The following is a 27,899-nucleotide window of genomic DNA, read 5'->3' as shown; positions in this document are numbered from 1 at the left end:
CTCCAATACATCTAAATGGAGGCATTAAGAAGGGACTGCTGTCTGCTGTTATAGCACCACTCTCACAACTATGTCTCCCTTTTCTCTTTCCTGCCATGGACAAGCTAATCGCACTCTTGTTTTTGCTGCCATTGTTTATATTTAGTAAGGATGGCACAGTCACGGCTGGCTTTAAAGGCTCGCCCGGTGCCAGCCTCGGTCTTACTGATGGCACTCAGGACAAACTGGCATACCATCACAACCATCAGGACCATCATGATGGAGGCTCTGGCCAAAAGAGTAAGTTTTGCATGACTCTCAATTTTAATTACAGAATAAATATACAGTACACAATCAGGAAGTGCTCTCCTTGGCTACCAGTATCAGATTGTTTTTCTGTTTTCTAGATGGCTTTCTACATCATGTCGTGCACTACTCTATATACTGTAGGAGAAAAAATAAAAAGAATTGTCGATCCTCAAAGCTATAGGCTACACTGGATATTTAATAGGCATCCATTTGGGACTCAGCCAACTGTCTTATTTAACTTCATGTAAGAAACTGGACAATAGGTATTACTCTGGGCAGGGTGGCAACAAATCACAGGAATAATGAATCACAGCAGACCACATAAAATTAAAGATTACATTCCTGATTGCTCAATATACATGTGTAATATTTTGCCATTATTTATTTACCACTTCTATCTTAAACATGTTTAGATATATTGAGGTAAATGAGGAAAATTTAAAGTGTGTTGGGCATGTGCTACTACTTTTCCCACCATCACAACACCTTGATGTTACAGTTTAAGAGCAGCTTCCCTAATCAACAGTAAAAACAGTAACTCAATGACACCAACATTCACTGATCTAATTAATTTAATTAATTTTTTTATTGATTTAAGCAAAAAAAAAGACTGGAGCTTTTAGTAAAAACAAATTGCCTTTAGGAAAGAATCAATGAAATTCTCATTTTAAAAATACTAATACAATATTAAAGCTTTGGGTATTGTCCCATACTGTACATAAAGATACTGATCCAATATTTATGTCGTGGTAAACAGGCAAATTAACTAGTAACAAGTTTAGAACAGCAATTTGTGTCTGAGATTGTGTTTTGTCAGTTCATATGGAATTAAAATACATCACTTGACCAGTCTGCCTCATACTTATATTATTGTCTTACAGTATAATACTCCAGATTGATTTATGATTAATAATGGGCCAGTGTTCTGGTAATTATCACCCACATGCCAATAGTACAATCACTTCTTTAAAAAAAAAAAAATACAAATACAATACCAAAGTTGGGTGCATAACTTGGATGAGATTTTACATAGCTTATAGCTTGCTTAAACACAATTTTGTCTCGTTTCTGCGATTTACCGTTTCTAGTCCGCATATTTGATGTGGCACAGGTTTTATCCTGGATGCCCTTCCTAATGCAACCCTCTGCAATGTGGTCAGGCTTGAGACAAGCACTAGGGGTTCACTGACTTGTGCAACCCCTCAGCAGCTCTGCCACATCAAATTATATAGGTGTGTTCATAAAGAAAGCACACCCTCACTGGCTACTTCATTAGGTACACTTTGCTAGACTTTGCTGGGCTGAACCCCCTTTTCATTAAGCCTGCAGAGCTGCCTTAATTCTTTGATTAGATTCAAGAAGGTGCTGCAAACATTCCTTACATATTTTGATCTTTATTAACTTGATTGCATCAAGTGCAATCAAGGTAATTAATACTACATGCTACTAGTAGCATGTAGTTTCTGCAGATTTGCTGGCTGCACGTCCATGATGTGAATCTTCTATTCCACTACATCCCTGGGGAGCTCTATTGGATTGAGATCTGGTGACTACCGATGTAATTTGAGTACAGTGAACTCATTGTCATGTTTAAGAAACCCGTTTGAGAATACTTTAGGTTTGTGACATAGCTCTTTATCCTGTGGTCATAGAGGGATGGACATGGTCAGCAGCAATACTCAGGTAGGGTGTGGCATTTAAATGATGCTCAATTGGTCCAAAGTGTGCCATGAAAATATCCTCCACACATTACAGCAGAAGCAGAAGCCTAAAGTGTTGATACAAAACAGGATGGAGTTATGCTTTTATGTTGTTTATGTAAAATTACACAACAGTTAGTTCAGAATGAGGACTCTGAGTGCTAATATAGAACACAAAACCTTTAGGACGTTTACCATTTTGTATATGTATGATTCTGCATCACAGGTGTTCCATCACTCATTAATTACACTGCTGGTCATGAGCACTTAGGGTTGTGCTGTTGTAGTGAATATTAGCAAGGCTATGATGACTTTGGCTGCATTACAGCCATGCTGATATTCAGCATAACAGTCCCACTTGTGTGATATTGACTAAGATATGACTCTTGCTAAGATATGATGCTAACAGCCAAATGCCGCAGCAGACATCAAAACTGCAACATTTTTTATTGTCCAATTTTGGTGATTGAATAGTAACCACAGTTTCCTGTTCCAAACTGACAAGAGTGGCACCAGGTGTGTTGTTTTGCTGCTGTAGCCCATCTGCCTCAAGGTTCTTTGTGTTGTGTTTTCAGAGATGCTTTCTGTGGCATACCTCAGTTGTAACAAGATGTTATTTGAGTTACAGTACTGTTGCCTTTCCATTGGTTCGAACCAATCTTTGTCTTGTTGCATGACAATATTTTGACTAGGTTTAAGCTGTCGACAGACGGCCTCACATTTTTATTTAAAATACTCAGAAGAGTTCAATGAAACTCAATGACTACAAAGAACCCAGCTCCTATGGCTACAAGATAATTCTAAATCATCAGCCCTCCACTGCCACGCTTGGCAGTGTGTATGAGGTGTTTGTGCTGAAATGCTGTTTGGTTTTGCAAAAGAATGCCATGGGCATTAAGGCCAAACATCTCCACTTTGGTCTCAATTACAGGTAGTCCCCGACTTATAAATGATTTCTGTTAAGGGAGCATGTTTGTAAGTCCAATTTGTTCTTAAGTCCAACCAAGTGAGTCTTGTATGCCTTTAACATGAATATACAATGTAAAGCATACAGTAGCAATCCACTTAACTCAATCTGTCCCCTTTCCCCACACTGCCATCATGTGGCCAAAATCTGAGTAATCAGGAAACAAACCTCACAGTGAAATGTAACAGCCTTGTCTCTCCGCCTTTAAATCGCAAGGGCAATCCCAGACGTTATTTTGTCTCAGAGGTCTTTTCCACTGCATTGGACTGTGAACTTTTTTTTTTTTTTCTGAATATTTTTCTGAATAAGCATTGCCCAGTCTGACTTTGGGGTCAACATGCTGGGACATCCACTCCTTGACAGATTGGCAACCATCTTAAATGCTTGTAAATAATCTTTCTCACTGTAAAATGTTGAACTCCAAGTTGTTTAGAAATGGTTTTATAACCCTTTCCAGATTGATGTGTAGCAACAAATGGTTCTCTATGAACATTGCTTATGGTTTTCCCTTTTGGCATTGTGTTAACACACACATGAATGCTCCACACCAGCAGGCAAAACGTCTTTTATAGAGGTCTACACACTTGTTGAAAATCAGTTAATCAAGGGCTGATAATTAGCAGCACCTGGCAACAACTTACCCCTTTAGATCTGGTAGAAGCAGTAACTGGGTACCTAATATTGGCTGTTTGTTTTTCTTCCTTTTGGTTTAATTTTTTAAGTTGTTGTTCATCTGAGGTTGTACAGTAGATGCCAATGATCATATAAATTAAAAAAAAAAAAAAAATTATAAAAAAAAAAAAATTCTATAAAAAAAAAAGAGCGGGGCAGTAATTTTTACACATGACTATATACACAACATTTGTTTTCCGACATACTTATTACACAAGCGAGGTCCTATCATGGTCATGGGAATAAATACAATGGTCACATTGGCCTCCATGGTCCCTAGTTGGACTACAGAGGTTCCTAGATGGATGGATGGATGAGATCTTTTGATTATAATGTTTTGTCCAACACTAACAGTTTTTTTGCCAAGCTATTGATGGGTTTTTATTCTGTTCACCATTCTGTTACAGCATACTGCATGACTAACAGTTATGTAATCGTGTTGAATTTTGTCCCTGGAAACAGCTCAGTGCATAGCCTGAATCTGCCAAACCACCCCCTCCTGCTCTGCTCTCCATCTGCTGTTTCTTACAATGCTGTATAGTACAGCTCACGAAATACCTTCACTATCCTTTACAACAACGACTTTTAACCCCAAGTCTTATTGCTCCGTTTTGACTATTGACTGATGCTAGAATACAACCCTGGCCAGGGAATAAAACATTCTTAAAAGATTCTGGTGCATGTTTTCATGATTGCATCATGCAATTTCTACAGATCATGCTGCGAATCTCCTGTTATAGCACATTCGAATGTTGGATTAAATTCTAGTAACTATGAAAGCCATTAAATAACACTGTTCCCACACTATCATGATCATGAAACCAATTTGAGATGACTTTTCCATTGTGAAATTTTCCATTATTATGCTTAAATAGACATCAGAAAATTTCAGAAATTAGAAATTTCTACCATGAAGTCATTCACATGGTCTGGAATAATTATTAAATACTTGGTCCATGAAGTCATGCTGTTAGAGCCAAATTCGTACCCTACCTTATATGTACCTCAAAAATTAAGGTTCATCAAATCTGTTTCAGTCTTCACCAGTCCAGTTGGGTGAGTCTGTGCCCATTGCTTCCTCAGCTTTTTGTTCTTGGCTTACAGACATGAAACTTGATCTAGTCTTCTGCTGTTGTTGTCCGTTCAACATCTTGTGTATACTGAGATGCCTTTTTGCTCGCTATAGCTGTAGTTCTTTATAATACAGTTACAAGTGTTTTCACAAAATTTGTTTTTAGAGTTAATAAACTGATTATATGAAGTTACTATGCACGTAAGAGTTGGATTTTGACACGATATAAAAGATCCTGTTTAGACTTTTTTTTTAACAAGGTTTTTTTAACTAACAATATGGTTTCTGTCAAACTTAAAGGACTGACGAAAAGGACTGTCTTGTCAGTACAAAATACAGACAACACTTTCATGTTCTAGCAATGCAAGTGACTTCATGGCAAATGGGATTGTAAAATACCATAAAGTCGTTATTAGTCTCCTTTCATCTTTTCTGACATCTAAATCTCCACCCTCTGTGTGTGTGAGAGAAAAAGAGAGTGTGTGTGTTCAAGACTATGTTGTAAAGGTGATGATATCTGGCTAAGGGTAAGGATTTATTCATGTTATGTGTTCCTGGGTACATTAAACATAATTATATATATATATAAATATATTGTGTGTATAAATACTCATTATGATAAATAATATTTTTAAATAATTAATATAATTAAATATTAATATAAAATGTAATTTTATATAATGCTAATAAACTACATATTAGATGTACATTTGCAGCAATTCAAGTATGGGTTGAATACTTGGGTATGGGTTGAAGTATGGGTTGAATACTTTGGGAAGTATGGGTTTTGATAGATCAAACCACCCTGTTTCTTTCGGATCAAATAATGGCAAAATAGCATTTTTGCTGCCTTGGTTTTTTTAGTTGAATTACTCTCAGTATCCTTTTTCCACTGAAGCGGATCCCAGAGAGGATTATACTTGATTTAGCCATTTCCTTAGGTGAGCTCCAGTGATATGAGAGCAATTTAAGAATATTGATTTGCTGATCTACAGGATGATGGAGTGATAAAGCAGGAAAGAGCAGCTCAGCTCCTTATAAGCTTAAGCACTACCCACTAAAGCAGAGTGGTTCTATACAGTATATACGTACAAAATATATTACACCAATAAGTGCATGATAATGTAGCATATCTTTGTCTTCTTTTTTGTTCAAATAGGTGATGTCTAGTAAGATCTGCATAGTTCAATTAAACTAATCCAACTCCATCTAAACCTAGCCATAATTTAATGATGCCTAAAGAATGCCGCATAATTTCAATAATTAGGAAATGAATCTATCTGTAGTTCCTGTAAGTAGGCCAGTTGTAAAAGATAAACTAATCTTGGCAGGGATAAACCCTGGCTACAGTTTCCTCAGTCAGTCTGGTGTGTTCAGTCCTGTTTTGTTACGATATGAGGTAATTTTCCAATTTTTAATCCCAATCTCTCTATACATAGGGATCAGATAAAGAGATGTCAACAAAACCTAACCTTCAATGCATCCGTAAAGTATTCACAGCGCATCACTTTTTCCACATTTTGTTATGTCACAGCCTTATTCTAAAATGTCTTAAATTCATTTTTTTCACCTTAGAATTTTACACACAACACGAAAAGGTTTACATGAGCACATGTACATAAGTATTCACAGGCTTTGCCATTAAGCTCAAAATTGAGCTCAAGCGCATCCTGTTTCCCCTGATCATCCTTGAGATGTTTCTGCTGCTTACTGTAATTGGAGTCCACCTGTGGTGAATTCAGTTGATTGGACATCATTTGGAAAGGCGCACACCTGTCTATAAAAGGTCCCACAGTTGACAGTTCATGTCAGAGCACAAACCAAGCATGAAGTCAAAGGAATTGTCTCGAGGCACAAATCTGAGGAAGGTTACAGAAACTTTTCTGCTACTTTAAAGGTCCCAATAAGCACAGTGGCCTCCATCATCTGTAAGTGAAAGAAGTTTGAAACCACCAGGACTCTTCCTAGAGCTGGACGGCCATCTAAACTTAACGATCGAGGGAGAAGGGCCTTAGTCAGGGAGGTGACCAAGAACCCGGTGGTCACTCTGTCAGAGCTCCAGAGGTCCTCTGTGGAGAGAGGAGAACCTTTCAGAAGAACAACCATCTCTGCAGCAATCCACCAATTAGCCCTATGTGGTAGAGTGGCCAGTGAGTCTCATTAGACCTTTTGTCGAATTTTGCTTCTCATGGTCAGAGTCCTTCAGGTGCCTTTTGGCAAACTCTTCCACTTACGGATGATGGAGACCACTGTGCTCATTGGGAACTTCAAAGCAGCAAAATTTTTCCTGTAACCTTTCCCAGATTTGTGCCTATAGACAATCCTGTCTTGAAGGTCTGAATTTAACGAATTTTAGAATAAGATAACAAAATGTGGAAAAGTGATGCGCTGTGAATACTTTCCCAATGCACTGTATAGACTGTATTATGAAAGGAACAAAGCAAAAGAGCATTAAGAGCTCTCATTAAAAAAAAAATGAAAAACTGGAGACAGATCTGGGATAATCTAATAAGAGAATACTTTCACCTAGCACTTAGGACTGGGCCATTCAAATGCAATAAAACATAAAAGCTTATCTCAAGCACCACCAGGATGGCTTGATAATAACTGAAATACATCATAGAAAGGTAACAAGGATGACATTTGGTAGTGTTAGGTTGACACATTTAGTGTGATAGAGGAAAAAAAGACAGACCAAAAAAAGAGATGCAATAACCCATAGATAGACAAAGCACATGTGCAGCAAAGAAATCTCACCTTACAAATCAACCAGTAATCTTTACACAAAGACTTTACACCATGCATGACAAACCGTTTTTTACTGGAGCGTCATAAAATTTGTTAGACTATTGTTTATCTGTCAAGATTTCACTCCAGGGCACATTTATTATGCCATCTGTTGCTTTTATTACCTCTTCAGCATTGGCAGAGTTTGTGGGTAGGAAGTAGTGGCATTGCTAAGCAGTAGTTAAAGCCATTGCTGAGCATTTTATAGTTGTGTGTGTGTGTGTGCACACATGAGTTGAACATGAGTAAGTATATATTTATTTTATAGCTGTCAGTTTAACATGAAATTAGCTTGTGTACACTAAATATGTTACTTGAAAAATAAAATCCTACCAGTATAATATTAACCAACTGACGTTTCCCTTTTAACAGACTTTTACTCTATAGATGCCAGTATGTAAGTGTTAAAGACAGATACCCAGCCATAAGTCTATGTGATCAAAAACTGCTTTATGGCAAGTTTGGCATTATTGTCTTCTGTTATGGTACAGTAAGTATATGTGTACTGACTGTGTACTGACTCAATAAATTTTGCTTATGCTCTTCAATATTAGTGATGGCACATTTGCTTTTCTGTCAGATTGTAGGAGGTAGGCTAGCCTTTTCTTCACACATGCATAAATAAACCTTGGGTGCCTATGAAGTGATAATGTTATGGCAGTTTGGTGTATGCAGTCCAGAAGAAAAACAAGAAAAACATTTTTGAGACCATTACAACCTCAAGTGGTATCAACAATTAACTGTGTGAAATAAAATAGACTATAAACTAAAACAATCAATTATCATTATTATTATTATTAGTAGTAGTAGTATCACTTTATTTAAATAGATAAATTACATAAATGTGTGTATGTGTGTATTTTTGTATATTTCATAGTTGGCACAGTTTTTTTAATTCTGTCATAATTAGTTCTAGCAAGTCCTGTCACTACAGTACATCTATACGAAGATTGATTTTACAATCTTTTAATAGTCTAACTAGATTAATTAAATTAGTTTTGTAGTGTTCTTTTTATTGACATACAATAAGATCATTAGCTTCTTTTTTTTTTGGGGGGGGGGGGGGGCAATTTTCTCCCCAATATTAGTCGTAGCCAATTCCTCCCCTAGGGGGCTCCCACATTAAGGCTACTACTACCACTCAGTTGGGAGGGCGAAGACTATCCCGTCTTTTCAAACTGCTTGCTCACGCACCATTAGGGAGTAACACACTCGGAGGAAAGCGGCTGATTGGCTGTAGAGCCGTGATTAACGTGGGAGTGCAAGTACCTCTCATCCCTCCCCCCTGAGAGAGCTCGGCCCATCAGCTCTCTCTAGACCTCCGGCTGTGAGAGGAAAACAGCATCACTCGGGGTTCGAACAAGCGATCCCCGGATGATAGGGCGAGCGCTTTACCAGTGCGCCACTCGGAGGCATTAGCTTCTTTTTATGCTGGCTGTGAAAGAATATGATGAGTTTGCATTCTCTAAAGTACTAATGAATTAAACATTTGTTATTGCTCTCTCTCCTATGGGAGACCTGATAAACAACTTACACTTGGGGTTCGTTATGAAAGTCATGTAGCATGCGAAATCCACATAAATCAATACTAATGCTAGTATTGAATTTTTTTGACAACTGGCAAGAAATAGTCTTTAATCATTAGTGACAATTAACCGCAGTGTCGAAAAGAGTAATTCACTGCTATTTGTTACTATGTGGGAAGTCATGCAACTACTAAATGTTCTACACTGAGTGCCATGGCCTTTAAATAAAGCCGGCGTAATACTGTAGTTCAGTGTTTCTTTTATAGTATTTTTCTACTCTGTGATATATACAAGTTACTACCCTGCTTATCATTCTATAATTTATCTCTCAGATTTAACCACATGCTGTGTTTTATACTGTATTGGAGATCACAATTTTTTCAAATGATGTTATTAAATGAGAAAGTTCATTGTCATGTACAATGCTAATACAGTGAATTTTTGTAAACCTAAAAAAACTAAAAAACTAAAATAAGTAAGTTGTAATGTATGTTAACATTTAAAAGACAAAGTGAGAAGTTCATGACTCTGATGCACTTATTCCTCACCACTTTTTAATGGATATTCATGTCTGGACACCCGGTTTAGTGTTATTGTATGTTATTTTGTATAGATAATGCTTATGTTATTGAGTACATTTCTTTATTCTCCCTGTGGCTATGCAAATCATGTAGGAAATTAGAAATACCTAAAGAAAAAAAACTACCTCACTAAAAGTAGAAGTTTTATATTTCAATTAACAATTGAGTTATTTATTATGGCTTATTATTGCTTAATCTGCTCAGTGTGTGAGAAGGTTCTAATGTCAGTCTGGGCATTCAGGTCCGATAAGATCATTAAATTAGTCTGACACTGAAGTCAGTTAACATCATCATGAGTAAGTGAGTCAATTAACTTTATGTTTTTGCACTTTTGGTTTCAAGGCTTTCTCTATGAAAAACTTCCCCAAAGATATTGAATTTTCAGAAATATCAGTCTTCCTTTCTTTGATAAATACTGAACGTAGAATTATCAGTGTCCCACCCAGTGTGTGTGTGTGTGTGTGTGTGTGTGTGTGTGTGTGTGTGTGTGTGTGTGTGTGTGTGTGTGTGTGTAAAATTTGCATGTTTTCCCTGTGTTTAGTCTTTTTTCTCTGGGTATTCTGGTTTCCTCCCACAGTCTAGGGACCGTCAGAGTAGGTTAACTGGAATTTTCAAATTGCCCCTAGTGTGTAAGTAAGTGTGCTTGTGTGCGCTGCAATATACTACACTCCATCCAGGGGATGGATACAGTATAAGGAGTATAGTGAGTGAATAAATAAGGGTGAGTGAGTGTTTCATGTATTTGTATTAGATGTATGGAAAGTCTGGATCATTTCAAATAGATTTTTATCACAGCTAGTGGAAGCTGAATTTGTGGAAATACTCATAATGTTTTTTTATCATTTGCTATATAGAAAACTAGTTAAAGATTTTATTTATCCATCACTGAAAAAGTACTTAATTACAGTAACTGATTACACTTACTTTGATACTATCCACCACTGCGCCACAGCTTTAAATTTATAAAAGAATGAAAATTTCACATCTGCAAACCAAAGGGCAAAAGTAATACAAAAAAAAAACATCCTTTTCAATGTAAGTATTTAGCAACACAGTATCACATTCATTATGGCAATAAAATAAAATAAGACGATAAAAAAGGAAGGACGATGACCAATCGAGGCATTACTGAGGGTGAGAAGGACAAAACAACATTGAGTCATCCTATCTGATTTCATTGTGTGGGCAGTGAAGTAATTTTTTCCCCTCCATCAACTGTCCAAGTGGAGTATTCATTAAAAATGCATGATGGATTTATTTTTGGATGTTTTGTGAAATTGCTGGTAGAGGCATTGTTGAAGCGGTAATGTTGATCATGTATCAAATCAGCTTTCAGCCTAATAGCATGGCGTTTAGGCGTTTGGGCTATTGTGCCTACTGAATCCATTTAGAAAGCTAATTGGTTCATTTCTACCAACATTCAACTCAGAACATGCACATACACAGCACGGCTAAGTCTAACAGAGGAAGAGCAAAACTAAATTTAAAATAAGGCTTAGGTCACAATATGGACTAGAGGATTAAGTACTGTAAACATCAGCTTTTCGAGGCTCCACACTTTTGTTTATTCCCAACACGCAACATATTACATCCATGTAAATTGTGATTCAATCGTTTTTAATAGATTTGAAAACAAGTCATACCTACTATTAATAAGTGTGTATTAGTAGACAAAGCAAGGAAAATAACTAAAATCTCTAACCATGATTCTGTTGCTCTAGATTGGACGTTCACCCTCAGGGTTCAGGTGAAGAATGCAGTGAGTCAGCAGCCCCTGAGCCATGCAGTCGTAGAAGTGTTTGCAAACTACACACTTATCAACTCCACTATGACCGGCAAGGATGGCGTCACCGTGCTCCAGGTGCCATACACACACAGCCAGCCTCTCGTACTGGTTGCCAGAAAAGATAGTTACATCCAAACTCCGCTGCTGTGGAAAACAACCAAAATACCACGTAAGTAGAAATTACACATAACCACATTGTCAAGGTAGTATGAGAATATTTGCATGATTAATTATGAAAAAAAAATTGACAATCATTATTTACTCCACGTGCTTGGTGGGTTTCCTCCAGGTACTCCGGTTTCCTCCCACAGTCCAAAGACATGCAAACTAGGTTTGTCGTTGCCAAATTGCCCATAGTGTGTGATTGAGCGTGTGAGTGTGTGTATGTGTGTGCCCTGCGATGGATTGGCACCCTGTCCAGGGTGTACCCCGCCTCATGCCCCAAGTCGCCTGGAATAGGTTTAGGCCCACACGACCCTAAATACAGGAAAAAGCATAAATGATGAGTGAGTGAGTGAGTAATCATTGTTTACCTGCTTTTTAAATATGTTTGGCTCATATTAATAGGGTTTAGTGTGTACATTTATATTTTAAAATAATTAAAGTAACCCACTAATAATTTAAACGCAAAATTATTACTTTTAGCAAATAACTGTTGCAATAGTGAATAAATAAATAAAAAATAACATGGATCCCTGTGACAGGTTTTAAGTATCAAGCAGAACATGAGGTTTAAAGTGTTTAAAAAATGACTGTGGATTTGTAATAACAGCGAGAGCTGTGCCTTATTGCTTATTTGCATCATCAGCTCACTCCCGCCCCAGTAATGATCCAGCCAACGTTATATGATATTTCCACGCAGTTCTCCTTAATTCTCCTTGATTCTTAAGTGTTTGAAGCAGGGCCAGCAAAAGTAATAGGATATTTCGACACACTTCTTCTTCATTCTTGGGATATAATGTGCTTAAAGTGTCTTCATGCAGGATCATTAATTTAATGATGGATAAGATTTTGTGTGCCTATTTTTTAGTTTTTTCATCAGTGACACTGCCGCTTTTCTACCAAAACCAAGGAAACATATGGCTGTTTGAAGATCTGGTCGTCATAACAGGCAAACTGTCTGGTGTGTAGCTATGATTTCTGTGCCATGACGTAGTGCATATCATGTTGCTTACCAGCTACACATGTTAATCTATCTAAATTACGTGTTTATAACCAGACACTGTGCCTCCTGCAAATGTGCAGTTTCCAAAGAGGCTGCTCTCTCTACCAGACAGCAACATCTCCTCATTAACAGCCTACCTGACTGTACCTCGTCTTCCTGCAGAGAAACATTTCTTCCCCAACACCACAGGCCTCATCATGAGCAAGTCAGGTGTGATATAAACTGGTCTATACATCAATGTGCAAGTTTTAGTATAACAACAGTTTTTATAGCCTGTATACTTTATATGTCTATGTTTTATATTGACAGGATATAAAAGTGTTGAGTTAAAACCGATTGCAGCAGTTAATGTCCAGCTTATGTATAATGGAATAGATGTGCAGATTTCAGGCCCTGTACAGATCACACTGCCTCTTGCTGAAACCAGCCAATCACAGCTCTCCTATAATGTCCCGGCCTGGTCGTTTGACAGAAAAACTGGTAGGTTTCATCTTCCCTGGATTGCCGATAGTAAATGATATTCTGCCTTTGTTTTCTTTACTACTCTGGAGACCAGTGCTAGTCTTTATGCCTGTGAAGGAAAGTAAGACAAAGTAAGGAAATGTGAAAGAGGAAGGAATGAATGAATTAAAAGCAGGGAAGGATGGAAGTCAAATAAATAAAGACTGATACAATATTAAATTCTAATGCGTATAATATTGTGTAAGTTTATGTATTATGATTTTTGCATTCATTATATGGTAAAGGCAGAAAAGATTCCTATTCTAATGTACAATTTCTTTTTTTATTAATAAAATTTTATTACGATTTGTGTTTGAAGCTGTGAATGAAATGACAGTAACATTTTACTTAATACGTTTGCATTACACTCACCTGAGCCTTTCATGAAAATTAGCATAAACCTAAAGAACATTTTAAAGGCTTATTACAGTTGTTTAACCTCAGTTATATTGAACCTTTATAAGACTTTGTCCTTAAAAGTTAATGTAGGCATTGTGCACCCCAATAAACCTTGTGAATTGCTACTAAAATAGGTGGTTTTGTCTATGCAGGTGCATGGGTGAATCGTGGTCTGGGAACAGTTAAAATGGAGAACAGACACTTGGTTTGGGATTACACCGCTCCCCATCTGGACTACTGGATTGCTGCTCCTTTCCCCTCATCTGCAGGTAGAAGTGATGTTTCTGCCACATTTGCTGTCGAACACTTATAGTCATAGTGTAAGGTTTCAGTTGCTTATTATTAGATTTTTTTTTTACATAAACATTTTTTTTTCTCAAAAATCTAGGTTACCTGGGACATGGAAATGCTTTGGACTTCATTTCATACAATGCAAACCTTCTTGTTCCAGTAGTAGGAGGAGGGTTAGTTATTGCTGTTGGATTGCTTGCTGTGGTGTCTTGCTATTGTAGGTAAGGTAATTTTTTAATATATTTTCCATGTGTATTGCCATACTTTTCCTCACTCTTAAATCAGATAAAAGTAGTCCCTGACTTACGAACATTTGAGTTTTGAATTTCCGCAGATACAAACGGACCGCAGATCTACAAACAATCGTAGATGTGAACAAATAACATGTATTTTACAAAAAATAGAGACTGCAGTGCACCAGATACCAATGTTATGTTTTTTTTTGTATTTTTGGGTGACAACAACACTGCTCTATTTGACGTGTTAGATTCTTTTCCTTAGGCCCAGTTACATTTTTTGTGTGGAAAGGGGACAGAGATTTAGTCAAGTAAACTGGTATGCATTACATTGTATATTTGTGTCAAAGCCATATAAGACTCACTTTGTCGGACTAAAAAACAAATCCAACTAAAATGGAATTCGTTCATTAGACAGGGAACATCTGTACATTTGTTTTAAGGACCAAAATTTGACCAAACAAAACAATCTGTTATTAAATGGTGATTTGATATAATGGCTTAATGCCACAGTGCTGTTGAATTCTCACATCTGTTTGGTCAGAAGGAGTTTAGTATTTCGTAAGATCAGCTCTAACAATATTGCCAGGTGCAAGGTTTACAACAATGTTCTCATGTTAATTTAGTAAAATAGTGGATCTAAATACAGTACTGTATATTACAGAGACAACGTGTCATGCCAACGAGACCCCCTGCCATGCCTACACAACGGGACATTTTTTAAAAATCTGATCCCATTCAATGTACACACACTCATAAGAAATATTAATCGTGTTTGGCATTCTCTGTCAGGATCTCTTCATGTCTGCTCCCTGCTTCAATATGATTCATTTCTGACAGCTATGGTAAAAAAAAAATAAAAGGAAGAACTAAAAGGAAGAGTTTGCAATAAAAAAAAATTCATTACCATGAAAAGTGATGAACCTGAGCAGCAAAGAATTCATTTATTTGATTTCTAATAATTCAAATTCAAATTCAAATTCAAATTTTATTTGTCACATACACAAACATACACAGTACGAAATGTAGTGAAATGCATTATACGACTGCCATTGACCCTAATAATGCTAATAAAGAATTGTTGGGGCACAAGGCAGGGTATAACCTGGGCAGGATGCCAATCCATCACAGAGCACAAAAACGTGTGCATGCAAACACACTATGAGCAATTTTAAAACGCCAATTAGCCTAATCTGTAAGGCTTTGGACTATGAGAGAAAAACGGAGTACCTGAGGAAAACCAACCAGGCACGGGGAGAACAAAAACTCTACACACACAAACCTGAAGAGGAAATTGAACCCTCAACCCTGAAGGTGTGAGCCCACAGTGCTAACCACTACACCACCATGCTGCCCTGTAGTGCTTTAATACATTTGCTGTGGTATAGGAGGAATAAAATCAATTTGCTCGGTGCTGTTACTGAAAAAATAATCAATGCCATGGTGGTAACAGTAAGTCCACTGTGTGTTGGGCCATATTATAACACTCTTTTGCTGATTTTTTTTGCTTTAAGCAGGAGTGTGTTTGGAAGCCTGCAATGTATTAAATACTTATCACATTTTGTGTGTCAATTTGAAAACTGCTAGATGTTTTTCTCAACATATGCCACCTAAGAGTACCTAAGCAGCATGTAATGGTTTTTAAATATAGTACACAAGTTTTTCTAAGTATTTATTTCAGCTTTTATATATTTCTTTCCTTTAGAGACTCCCTTTGTAAGCGAAAAAGAAAGCGAGTCCATGGCCGAAAAACAGCAGCTCAGAAGAAGGAACAGACCACTACTAGAAACAACAGCTTTGAGCAGCTGGACATTTCTTTAAAGGCTCCAATATCTCGCAAAAACAAGCATCGTTCAGCAGCATTTCAAAGCACATCAGCAAGTAGGCGAGATCACCCTGAGATAAAAAGGAAATTTAACAGGAATAATGAGAAAACTGGTCAGGGAGAAGTTAGAAATCATGAAAACAAAGTTAATATTGTCCAGGAATCTGCTAAAAACTTACAGACACCACAAACCATTAACAATAGTAAGCTTGTGATACCAGTATCTCTGCATGAAAATATGCATCTTCCACAAAGCTTAGTTCTGTATAACCAGACTGTAGCATTGATTCAGGTTCCACACGACATCACATCATCAGATCAAGCATCGGGAAGCAGGTCCGCCACGCTACCTAGGAAGGCACTCCAGTACAATGACCTGGACCAAACAGTTAACAAGCAAACACTGACAAAAATGGCACTACTCTCAGATGGCAAGCAGCAAGTGCTAACTATGGAGGCACCATATGGTGAGTCCAAAACTAAAGGGTGGAGCTGCTTGTTAGAGTCTGTGTCTGTCCCAGACACCTTGAACAAAGCTTCACTGATGGATAATTCCTATGGTACTCATCAAGGAAGCTCTGAGCAGACACTGCTGGAGCTGTCTAGAAGTAAACCCTTTCCTCATCCAAAAGCCTGGTTTGTTTCTCTGGAAGGAAAGCCTGCTGCACAGGTCTGCCACTCCATCAAAGACCTTCAGAAATGTCACCTCTTACTAACTGACAGTCATGACACCAGCCTGGACTCAGGTGTCGACCTCAATGAGCAGCATAGAAAGCAAAGCCAAAGCCAAACAAAAAGAAACACAACTAACACACAGATAATCTACACACAGGATGCAGAAGTGAGCAGCTGTGAAAGTGGTACAATCACAGCCTGCACCCCAGAAGAGCTCTCATTCAAAAACACACACCAGAAAAGCTGTGGAACAGTGTCCTACTTGCCAGAGGAGAACTATGATGATAACTTGTCATATGAGGGCAGTGAAATTGTGCCAAGTCCTCAAGTACAAAGGCTCAGGAAGACCAAGGAAAAACCAAAAACCATGTGGCACCTGAGGGAGGAAAGACCACTTATGAAGCTAAACTAAAAGCACATTGTTAAAAATGTTTCTCATCAGACTATAAAGATTATAAAACTTAAAATATTGCATTGATCTACATAAAACAATACTATAAGCTCTTCTTTTTAAACTTTGATTTTTTTTTTGTTCTTTTATCGTATTATCCCTGCAAATGATGCAATCTTTTGTTTCTTTAACCTGCAATAGCTTTCTTTCTTTTTGTCTGTACCCATGCCATGTATCATTTCACGATCCATAAAAGCTATAAGAAGCTTAACCCATGCAACTGATGCTGAGCTCCTCTTTCATTTTTTTTATTCGAAGACTATTAATTCTACACATTCCTATTTGTTCCAATAATAATTTTCAAAAGCAGTCTAAATATGAAAGTTATTTCATTCTATTGTATATACAGTACTTTCAAATGCACTATTTTATAACAATTTTGGTTTATTTGTATTAATATGTCAAAAAACAGGCCAAAACATTGACATTTCAGACGTTTGTAGCCATTTGGTGTAGAAATCTTAAGTATACAGCTTACTGTAGGTAAAAGGCGGCTACTTCTGAAAAGATGTTTCCTAATGCCATCAATACATAAAAAGGCCTACTGCATGCTTAACACCTATGGTGGCATTTCGTGTTATACTTTGCTATAATCTGCAATAATGGAATTATATTAAAAATAAACACTGTTTGTATATACAAAATCTGTGTCAGTGTTACATTTTGCTTTTTGTATTTGAATAAATTGCAACTTAACTAATTGCTGAATCGTTAAGTCATAGTTTATGGAACTCCAAAGTGTTCAAAATGAAATAAATAAATAGGACATGATAAAATAAATAACTCTATGAATAAATAAGACACATACTGTATATGTAATATGAGAATGATATTGTGAAATAATAGAACTTTTGGAAAAAGCTTATTATTATGAAATATATTGCACTCTGCTATATAAATTTACTTATTATTATGAAATAATATTTCATGGTCATTATTTTTCCCAATAACAGATTATTGCAAAGGCATTTTATTTAATTCATGCTGTTTTTATTTCAAAATGTCATTTTTCGAAAACAGTTTTTATTTCAAAATCCCGTTTTTCACGATGGCCTATTTCTTTCATATTGCGACCTTTCAGCAGAATGAGTCGTTCTGTCAATCAGCGCCAGTGGGTTGGACCTGCGCGCCTATTGGCTGATCCTTTAACATCGATTAGTTTCCCTGGATACCTGCTCCGCGGACCGCCGCTAAGGCTAGCAATAACGTGCTAGGCAGTGTCGGAATGGCCGTTCTCCCGGTGGGCCGCTGGTCAATGTGGCCGGCCCAGTCAGTATGTAAATGTATTAAAAAAATGACGGAAACTATAATATGTCGCGTTAATCGTACGGGCGCCGCCGATAAAGTGCATGTGTTTTGTAACGGCCAAAACTATGTTGTATATCACATTATGTATGTACAGTATGTTGCTCTTTATGAGTTGCTGCGCGTGTGCGCTCTGGAGGTGTGCGCGTAAGGAGGTCTGCGCTAAGTTGTATGTGCGCGTGAGGAGGAGAGAACAGAGCATGAGCTAAGGTGTGCTGCTCCCCACCGAGACGCTCTATTGTTTTATTATTTTCTTTACTTTTATTGTATGTTTTGTATTATAATTTTGTGACGCTGAAAAAGGCTGATAAAGGTTTTGTGCTGAACGCTATTGTTGGCTCTGAGCTCTTTTTCCCCGCTATCCGGCCCAAAGCGGCACAGTTTGTGTGCATGGGAATGTATTTTAGTCCTATTCCATACGTGTTCTAAAACCACGCCCCCTTCCTGATTTGGATCCTTTCTTGATACAGCAAAGAGTGATTAATTGCCATGGATGAAAATTGGGGGAAAAAAAGAAAAAGAAAAGGTGGAGCTGAAAATGTACGTGTCAAGAAGAAAAAGCTTTAAAAGCAGATTCTGTGAAATTCTTCCAATTAACAGATTTTGCCTTTGGCGTGAGGGGAAATTACAGTTCCACAGGCTCTGACAGCTCTAACATTACGGTCAGGGACAGTGAGTCTGAATACAGCAGCCTCAGGGTCAGTGATGATGATGATGACCAACACCTCTCCCCTTCTGTACCTGAGCGACGTAAAAAAATCAACTGAACAGATAAACTGGAATAAAATTAGGCTAGTAAACTTACTCATTTTAATTATTATTGTAGACAATATTTATTCCAAATAAGGCTGGGAAAATATTATTTTGAAATAATATTGAGTACAATAATAATTACTAGCATGAGTTGATGCTGCTACTGATTTTATTCCAGTTTACCTGTTCAGTTTGATTGGCATCATTTTCACTCTGGTAGAGAAGAGGAGAGGTGTTGGTCATCATCAGCAGGCACTGGTTCATCATCACTGACCCTGCGTCACTAGCAGCTTACACTGATGAGTGGTGTATCTTACACTGACTGCATCAAGATGACCCCCGACTTGATAAAATATTGTCTTTATAGTGTTATATGTTGTTTGTCTTAATGGTATTTCCTTTGTTAATATGACCCAATATATTTAGCAAATTCTTTGTTTTTGTTTAGTGATTTATTTTCTACATTCTACAACAATACTGGGGATTTCAGAAATATAAAATAACACATATGGAATTGGGTAATTACGTAACAACAACAAAAACAACAGTTAGCCCGTGACCCTACCTAGCCGACTCAGAGCTTCTTTAGTCTGCTACCATCAGGGAGGAGACTAAGGAGTCTCCAAGCCAGGACAAGCAGACTGAAGGACAGCTTCATCCATCAGGCCATCAGGAAGCTCAACTCCCTTCCAGCTCTGCCTTCCCTGTGCTCTTTAGGCCTCTCCCACCACCATACTCTGACTCCATTAATTCACACACACGGACACACTCATAAAGACACTCAGACACACAACACTTACACATACACACACTCACACATACACTCAATCACACTCTTGCACCTGTTACTTTGTGCTTTATGCACCATTGGTACTTTCACTACCTTAACCCAAGAAATAACATAAAAAAATGTACATACCTTGTTCATACTGTATTTATACCCTGTTTTGTTTACTGGTTTATATTGCTCATTATTATGTCACTTGTCACTTTAATCAACTAAAATAAGCACACTTGCAAAATTCCTATTGCACTGTTTCGTTTCTCTCCATATCTGCCGTCTGTGTTGTTAACTGTCCCTTTTTGCAAGAAAGTAACTAAATTACCTCACCTCTGTTGTTTTTCTAAGTTTGTGTTATTTAAGGTTTTTTTTTTCCCTTAAGTGTTATTTGTATTGTGGATGAGAGAAACGTAATTTCGATTCTCTATATGTATGCACTGTACATGTAGCAGAATTGAAAATAAAGTTGACTTTTACTTTATTTTAAGACACAGAGGTCAGCCTTTCTGTAATAGTTCTTGCAAGAACAGTATTGTCAAGTGCATTTGCAAAATCCGTCAAGCACCATAATGAAACTGGCTCTTATGAAGGCCATTCCAGGAGGGCGAGACCGAAACCTACCGCTGCCGCAGACGAGAAGTTCATTTAGAGTTATCAGCCTGAAAAATGACCATTTAACAGCACCTCCGATTAGAGGCGTTATGAAGTCTTTACAGAGCATAAGTAGCAGAAACATCTCACCAATAACTGTTCAAAGGAGATTAATGCATTATTTGGAAGCCTTCAGCATTCCTTTACGATGTGGAAAGAAATAAAAATCAGGAAGGATCATGAAGTTAGAAAGTGACCCCTTTAAATAACTTTAAATAATATACTTAAAAAGCATTTATTTCTGTATTGCGTTATATTTTTATACTAGTAAGTTGTGTGCCAAGTCAAAAGTCATGGAAGATGGTGTGAACTTCAGTCAGTTCTTCTCATTTTAGCAAATCCGATAAGAGAGCGATAATTTACCAGTAGACACTGTACTCACAGTGCCAGACCTGCTCACAGTGCCAAAACCACTGGTAAATTGTTTACTGACCATGTTATTACTGTGCTCAATTGGCCTGCAAACTCTCCTGACCTGAACCCCATAGAGAATCTGTGGGATATTGTGAGGAAAAAGTTGAGAGACGCAAGACCCAACACTCTGGATGAGCTTAAGGCTGCTATCAAAGCATCCTGGGCCTCCATAACACCTCAGCAGTGCCACAGGCTGATTGCCTCCATTGAAGCAGTCATTTCTGCAAAAGGATTCCCGACCAAGTATTAAGTGATCCAAGATGGCGGCGCGGCAGTAGCACGCAGCGGCCGCTCCGGAGCCAAAATGGTGCTACGTTGTTTACGTTTTGTGTGTAGCGCGTTTATTTTTCTATGTGTATGTATATCTTCGCAACTGGTGTCCGTACATACAACAGCCAGACACTTTTCAACCTAAATAACCCGGTTAATGATATCGACGATGAGCTGTGGGAAAAGCTACGCGACCTCGGCTTGCTGCGTGAACCTGGCCTTGAAGCCTCGGCGTTGCCTGATGCCGGAGGCCGGAGGAAGGGTCATCGGAAGCGGTGCGCGAGGAAGCCGAAGCGCGGCAAGAGGGCCGGAGTCTGTGCTAGGCTAAAAACGAACCCTAGCCGGGCAGCTCTCCCGTCCATCATCTTATCCAACGTCTGCTCCCTGGACAATAAACTGGATACGTCCGATTCCAGCAGGCTGCACAGCGTGAGGTTAGAGACTGCTGTGTCTTTGTTTTCACGGAGACATGGCTCAGCGACAGAGTACCGGACGCCGCTATTCAGCTAGACGGGCTAGCCTCGTTTCGCGCCGACAGAAATGCAGCTCTGTGCGGTAAGACTCGCGGTGTGCTTATGTGTTTACATCAACACGAAATGGTGCAAGAACTCTGTGCTAGTTTCTAGTTATTGCTCATTGCTAGTGGAGTTTGTGATTGTTAGATGCAGACCTTTTTATTTACCACGAGAATTCACCACTGTTTTCATTATCGGAGTGTACATTCCACCTAGCGCTAATGCTAAGGAAGCGCTATGGGAACTGTATACAAAGATCAGTGAACTGCAAAATACACACCAGGATGGACTGTTTATTGTTGCTGGAGATTTCAACCATGCAAATCTCAAGTCAGTGCTTCCTAGATTCCATCAATATGTGGACTTTGCAACGAGAGGGAAAAACACGCTGGATCTTGTTTACACAAACATCCCTGGCGCATATCGGGCAGAGCCCCGCCCCCACCTCGGCTACTCAGACCACATCTCTGTTATGCTAATTCCAGCATACAGACCACTCGTCAGGCGCTCAAAACCGGTTCTGAAGCAGGTGAGAACCTGGCCAGCAGGAGCCACCTCTGCTCTTCAGGACTGTTTCGCGAGCACTGACTGGAACATGTTTAGGGAGGCTGCAACTTACGGCGACTTCACTGACTTGGAGGAGTACACGTCATCAGTGACCAGCTACATCAACAAGTGCACCGATGACGTCACTGTCTCCAAGAGCATCATCTCACGACCCAACCAGAAACCGTGGATTACTGCGGAAGTGCGTGCACTTCTGAGGACCAGAGACTCTGCCTTCAAAGCGGGAGACAAGGTGGCCCTCAGAACAGCAAGGGCCAAACTTTCTCGGGCCATCAGAGAGGCAAAGCGCGCACACGCCCAGAGAATCCACAATCACTTCAGGGACAGCGGCGACACACGGCGCATGTGGCAGGGTTTACAAGCCATCACTCACTACAGGACGACATCAACTGCCTGTGACAGTGACGGCTCCCTTCCAGATGCGCTGAATAACTTCTATGCTCGGTTTGACAGGCAGAACGACGTGGCGGCGAGAAAGACCACCCCTTCTCCGAACGACCAGGTGCTGTGTCTCACTACAGCTGAGGTGAGGAAAACTCTACGCAGAGTCAACTCACGTAAAGCTGCTGGACCAGACAACATCCCAGGCAGAGTGCTCAGAGAATGTGCTGAACAGCTGGCAGATGTTCTCACCGACATCTTTAACATCTCTCTGAGCAGCGCCGTCGTTCCCACGTGCTTCAAGGCCACCACCATCGTCCCCGTGCCCAAGAAGTCTACTGTGTCCTGTCTCAATGACTACCGTCCTGTTGCACTCACACCCACCATCATGAAGTGCTTTGAGCGGCTCGTCATGAGACACATCAAGACCCTGCTGCCCTCCTCACTGGACCCACTGCAGTTTGCGTATCGTCCTAACCGCTCAACGGACGATGCCATCTCCACTACACTACATCTTGCCCTCACACACTTGGACAAGAAAGACACATATGTTCGAATGCTGTACATAGATTTCAGCTCAGCATTCAACACTATCATCCCCCAACAACTGATTGGGAAGCTGAACCTGTTGGGCCTGAACACATCCCTCTGCAACTGGATCCTGGACTTTCTGACCGGTAGGCCTCAGTCAGTACGGATCAGAAACTGCACCTCCAGCACCTACACACTGAGCACTGGGGCCCCACAAGGCTGCGTGCTCAGTCCCCTGCTGTTCACACTGCTGACTCACGACTGTGTAGCAACACACAGTTCGAACCACATCATTAAGTTCACTGATGACACGACCGTGGTGGGTCTCATTAGCAAGAACGACGAGTCAGCGTACAGAGAGGAAGTGCAGAGGCTATCGGACTGGTGTAAAGACAACAACCTGTTTTTAAATGTTGACAAGACAAAGGAGATGGTTGTTGACTTTAGGAGGACACGAGGCGACCATTCTCCGCTGAGCATCAACGGCGCCTTTGTGGGAATCGTCGAAAACACAAATTCCTGGGTGTCCACCTAGAGAAGGACCTCAGCTGGTCCCTCCACCAGCTCCCTACACAAGAAAGCTCAACAGCGTCTCTTCATTCTGAGAAGACTAAGAAAGGCCCAGCTTCCACCACTGATCCTGACCACCTTCTATAGAGGAACTATCGAGAGCATTCTGAGCGGCTGCAATTCTGGTTTGGGAATTGTGCCATATCGGATCGCAAAACCCTACAGCGGATAGTGAGGACAGCGGAGAAGATCATCGGGGTCTCTCTCCCCTCTATTGAAGACATCTACACCACACGCTGCATCCGCAAAGCCACCAGCATTGTGGCTGATCGGACACACCCCTCTCACACACACTTCACACTCCTGCCATCTGGAAAAAGGTACAGAAGCATTAGGGCACACACATCCAGACTGTGCAACAGCTTTTTTCCACAAGCCATCCGTCTCCTCAACAAAAAGGGACTGGACTGACAAACACACACACACACACACACACACACACAGACACACTAACACAAACATTATCACACAGCTTAACTCAACTACCTCAAAATATTGGGACTGGACTGACTAATCAACACAAGTGCAGACACACTGACCTACACCACCAAATTATCGTACACACCAACCTGTAAATGCTTCACTGTTTATCTTTTGCACAATGATCATTACTGGACTACTTTTTGCACTAATTCCTCAATTCTTGCTGCTGTTTTTAAAGAATGTTTACGTTTACCCACTACCTCAACACCATATTTTATGTTCTGTAACTGTTACGTTTACCCACTACCTCAACACCATATTTTATGTTCTGTTATGTTGTGGTTGCGCACTGTCACTTTGTTGTTGCTCTTGTTTGCACATTTGCACGTGCACTTTATGTTGTCTGTTAAAATAGTTATACTTAGCTAGTTAGTTTTTGTTAATTTATGTTGTAATTTATGTTAGGTCTCTCTGTCCTGTCTCTGCTAGCCAGTTAACTAGGCCTCTTGGTTAGCTAGTTTAGTGTCTCTGTTAATTTATGTTGTAAATTTATGTTGCATGTAGCACCTTGGTCCTGGAGGAACGTTGTTTCGTTTCACTGTGTACTAACTGTATATGGTTGTAATGACAATAAAGCCTACTTGAACTTGAACTTGAAGTGCATAACCGAACATAATTATTTGAAGGTTGACTTTTTTTGTATTAAAAACACTTTTCTTTTATTGGTCGGATGAAATATGCTAATTTTTTGAGATCATTTTGAGTATCTACTCCTCCTAAACCTGTGTCTCCCTGTTCCTCTTGACTCAGATCTGTTACGTCTTCATGGCTCTCTTTAGTGAACATTGGCTCAGCAGCTTCTGCATAAGGTCTATCCATTTCAACTCCATGGCAAGCAGTGTCCTCCTCCACAGCTGCTTCATCTTGTGTATCACTCTCTGGCCTGGGCGGAGCTGAGCGGCGGCGGAGCTGAAGCGACGCCTGCTAAGCTGGGCGGCGGCAGAGCTGAGCGGCGGCAAAGCTGAAGCGACATCCGCGGCGCTGGGCGGCGGCGGAGCAGAAGCAGCATCCGTGGCGCTGAGCGGCTGAGGAGCCGAAGTGACGTCCGCTGCACTCGGCGGCTGAGGAGCCGAAGCGACGTCCGCTGCACTCGGCGACGTCCGCTGCACTCGGCGGCTGAGGAGCCAAAGCAACGTCCGCTGCACTCGGCGGCTGAGGAGCTGAAGCGACGCCTGCGAAGCCTGGAGGTGGAGGAAGGACGATGCTCTCCCAGTCGCTCCACGGCTCGCCACCCTTGCTTTCGAGCAGAGGGAGTGTGTCGCCCTCACCGTTCAGCAGCGGCACGTTGTCCTCAATGAGGAAGAGGGGCGGCGGTGGTGGAGGAAGGTCCTTGTCGCCATGCAGCAGCACCTCAGCTGGTCCCTCCACCAGCTCCCTACACAAGAAAGCTCAACAGCGTCTCTTCATTCTGAGAAGACTGAGAAAGGCCCAGCTTCCACCACTGATCCTGACCACCTTCTATAGAGGAACTATCGAGAGCATTCTGAGCGGCTGCATCACTGTCTGGTTTGGGAATTGTGCCATATCGGATCGCAAAACCCTACAGCGGTAGTGCAAGGTCCTTGTCGCCGTGAGGCGGAGGCGGGAGAGGGAGCGCGTCGTCCAGATCAGAGAGAGGGAGAATATCCGGGACTACAGCCTGGCTTTCCCGAACCTGGACGAGCAGCTTTTGGAGCTTTTGCGCTCCCTATTTTGCTGCGCCAACAACGTGTAGACGTCTCCCATTTGATCCTCGCCACCGTCCTGCCAGACCTCCTCGGCCCGTGCCTCTTGGTCGGTGCTTGGGACCACGTATCTCCCCGCTGCCTCACCTTTAAACGGCGTCCGCCGAATGGCGAGCCTGCAGCCTCCCCAGCTCTGTCACGCCCTTATCTCTCTCTGCTCCTCACTGTCTTCCAGCCAGTCCGCCGGTTCGGCAAGCCTGCAGCCTTTCCAGCTCTGCCACAGCTCTCTCTCTCCTTCCTCCTCGCTGCCGTCCAGCCATTCCGCCAGCTGGTAATAGCTCCCCCCCAAAAAACATCTGGGGGGAGACCTCCGCTATGCTACTTTTACGGTCTAGCTTTCTGTCATGATTCCTCAATTGGCGTGTGTGTGGTCGTGGCATAATTGCAGGAGGCAAGATGTTGGTTCAAACTTATCCTTTATTTTCAAGTCAAAACATAAAGCAAAACCTAAGCTCTTTTCTTAGAGCACATATGACGCTTTACTAAAAACACTTAACGAAAACCACACAGACATAAATCATAATAATAAGTACAACAACAAAAGCTAGACGCCTGACTGAGCTTCAGTCAGGCTATTTATAATCAACCTAATTACTTTTCCTTGGTTAATGCTTACGTCACCTGACCGAGGTGCAGTCTGGGACTTGAAGTCCGACTAAAACAAAACTACAAACATAAATCAACATAACACAAACCAGACGCTTTGGCGCCCTCTAGGGGTTAACCCTTACACCTCCTCTTTTTAAATGCTTATTTGGGCTAAATAACATTAACAAATCTGTATTAAAGATAATATATATATCATATATTTGTGTCCAATACTGTTTTATTTACATTTTATAACATTACATGCAGTTTGTAATTTACTTGCGATTGTACTTTTTAAATGTAAACTCCGTATCTACAGTATAAGCATATTTAACTACTTCAGTAGTGAATGAGAAATTTGGTCGGTCTGGCTTTTAGATAAAGTTCTTATTTGATATAATTGTATTATTTAATTTTATATCTTATTATAAATATAATTCTTATTCTTTATATTCGTGTCAAGTATAGTCCTTCAGAGCAAGCATTGTGTCAGATGATTCTGCGGAATCTCTTCTTACCTTTCATTCACGATAGGTGTGAATTTATCAAACTGTGTGCTGTAGGGTTTTAACGTTATAATGACAATGAAGGACTGTGGGCATTCTCCACCATTATATGTAGGGTTTACATAATAAAGACAACAAATGACGGTCGCATTGTCCACCAATAAATGTAGACATTTTAATGTAGACACAATGCCAACGCATCCTTCACCATTGAGATTTGGTTCAAGAAGAGTTGTATCGAATCTTTAACGATTTGGGTTAATTTGATTAACTGAAACAAAATTTATAATGTACAGTTTATCGACTACCTGTCCATTGCTTAGCACAATTTAGTGTATTCTGCTTATCACGTTGCCAACGAAGATAACACAAAATCTAGTATTTAGTAATTATGAGCAAGGTAACAAGATCTGGGCAAATGTTTAGACTTTAAAATACATGACCAAGACAACAGATCTTTGTAAAGAAACGAAAATTTATTTGACTAATCTATGATAAATGAAACTACACTACTACACACACACACACACACACACACACACATACAAACAGACACACATAGTTTGGAAGGTGAAAATGAATGAAGTTATTCTAGTACTATTTACTAGATTAACGAAAGTCACAAGAGCAGAGTCTTGGGTTTAATCTTACGGTTTAGTTATGAAACGAGCACCAACTTCAGCCAGGTATGCAGCTTTGTTTGTTTACTTGCGGTATGTTTTGTTCTCATCCAAAATGTTGGTTTGCCTCCAGCAAAGGGAATCACAGCATTGCTGATTGGTTGGTGCGCTGTTGTAGAGATGACGTCTGTCGGGAAAGCCCTTCGGTGAGGCGTTGGTTGCCTGGTTACCGATGGCTGTGCTCTGGAACTTCTCCTGAGGGTTTCTTCGTTGCTGGACTTTGGAGTTCTGGCACAAAGTCTTGTTGAGAGTTCTTGA

At 40.0% G+C, this 27,899-nt stretch overlaps 1 protein-coding gene across 1 annotated transcript; it reads left to right on the top strand.

Moving 5' to 3' along the window:
- Positions 1 to 9: 9 nt before the first annotated feature.
- On the top strand, positions 10 to 17,513 carry LOC128524394 (protein FAM171B-like). The gene is made up of 8 exons (XM_053496961.1): positions 10 to 279; positions 11,315 to 11,548; positions 12,410 to 12,502; positions 12,599 to 12,754; positions 12,854 to 13,024; positions 13,597 to 13,713; positions 13,833 to 13,956; positions 15,677 to 17,513. Exons 1-8 carry the CDS (start codon positions 96 to 98, stop codon positions 16,881 to 16,883), a joined length of 2,286 nt encoding a protein of 761 aa, XP_053352936.1. The 5' UTR covers positions 10 to 95; the 3' UTR covers positions 16,884 to 17,513.
- The last annotated feature ends 10,386 nt before the right edge of the window (positions 17,514 to 27,899 follow it).

The sequence above is a fragment of the Clarias gariepinus genome, chromosome 5 (genome assembly GCF_024256425.1).
Source record: "Clarias gariepinus isolate MV-2021 ecotype Netherlands chromosome 5, CGAR_prim_01v2, whole genome shotgun sequence".
Lineage (NCBI taxonomy): Eukaryota > Metazoa > Chordata > Actinopteri > Siluriformes > Clariidae > Clarias > Clarias gariepinus.
Note: the sequence above shows the minus strand (reverse complement) of the source record. Positions and strands in the feature narration are given on the sequence as shown.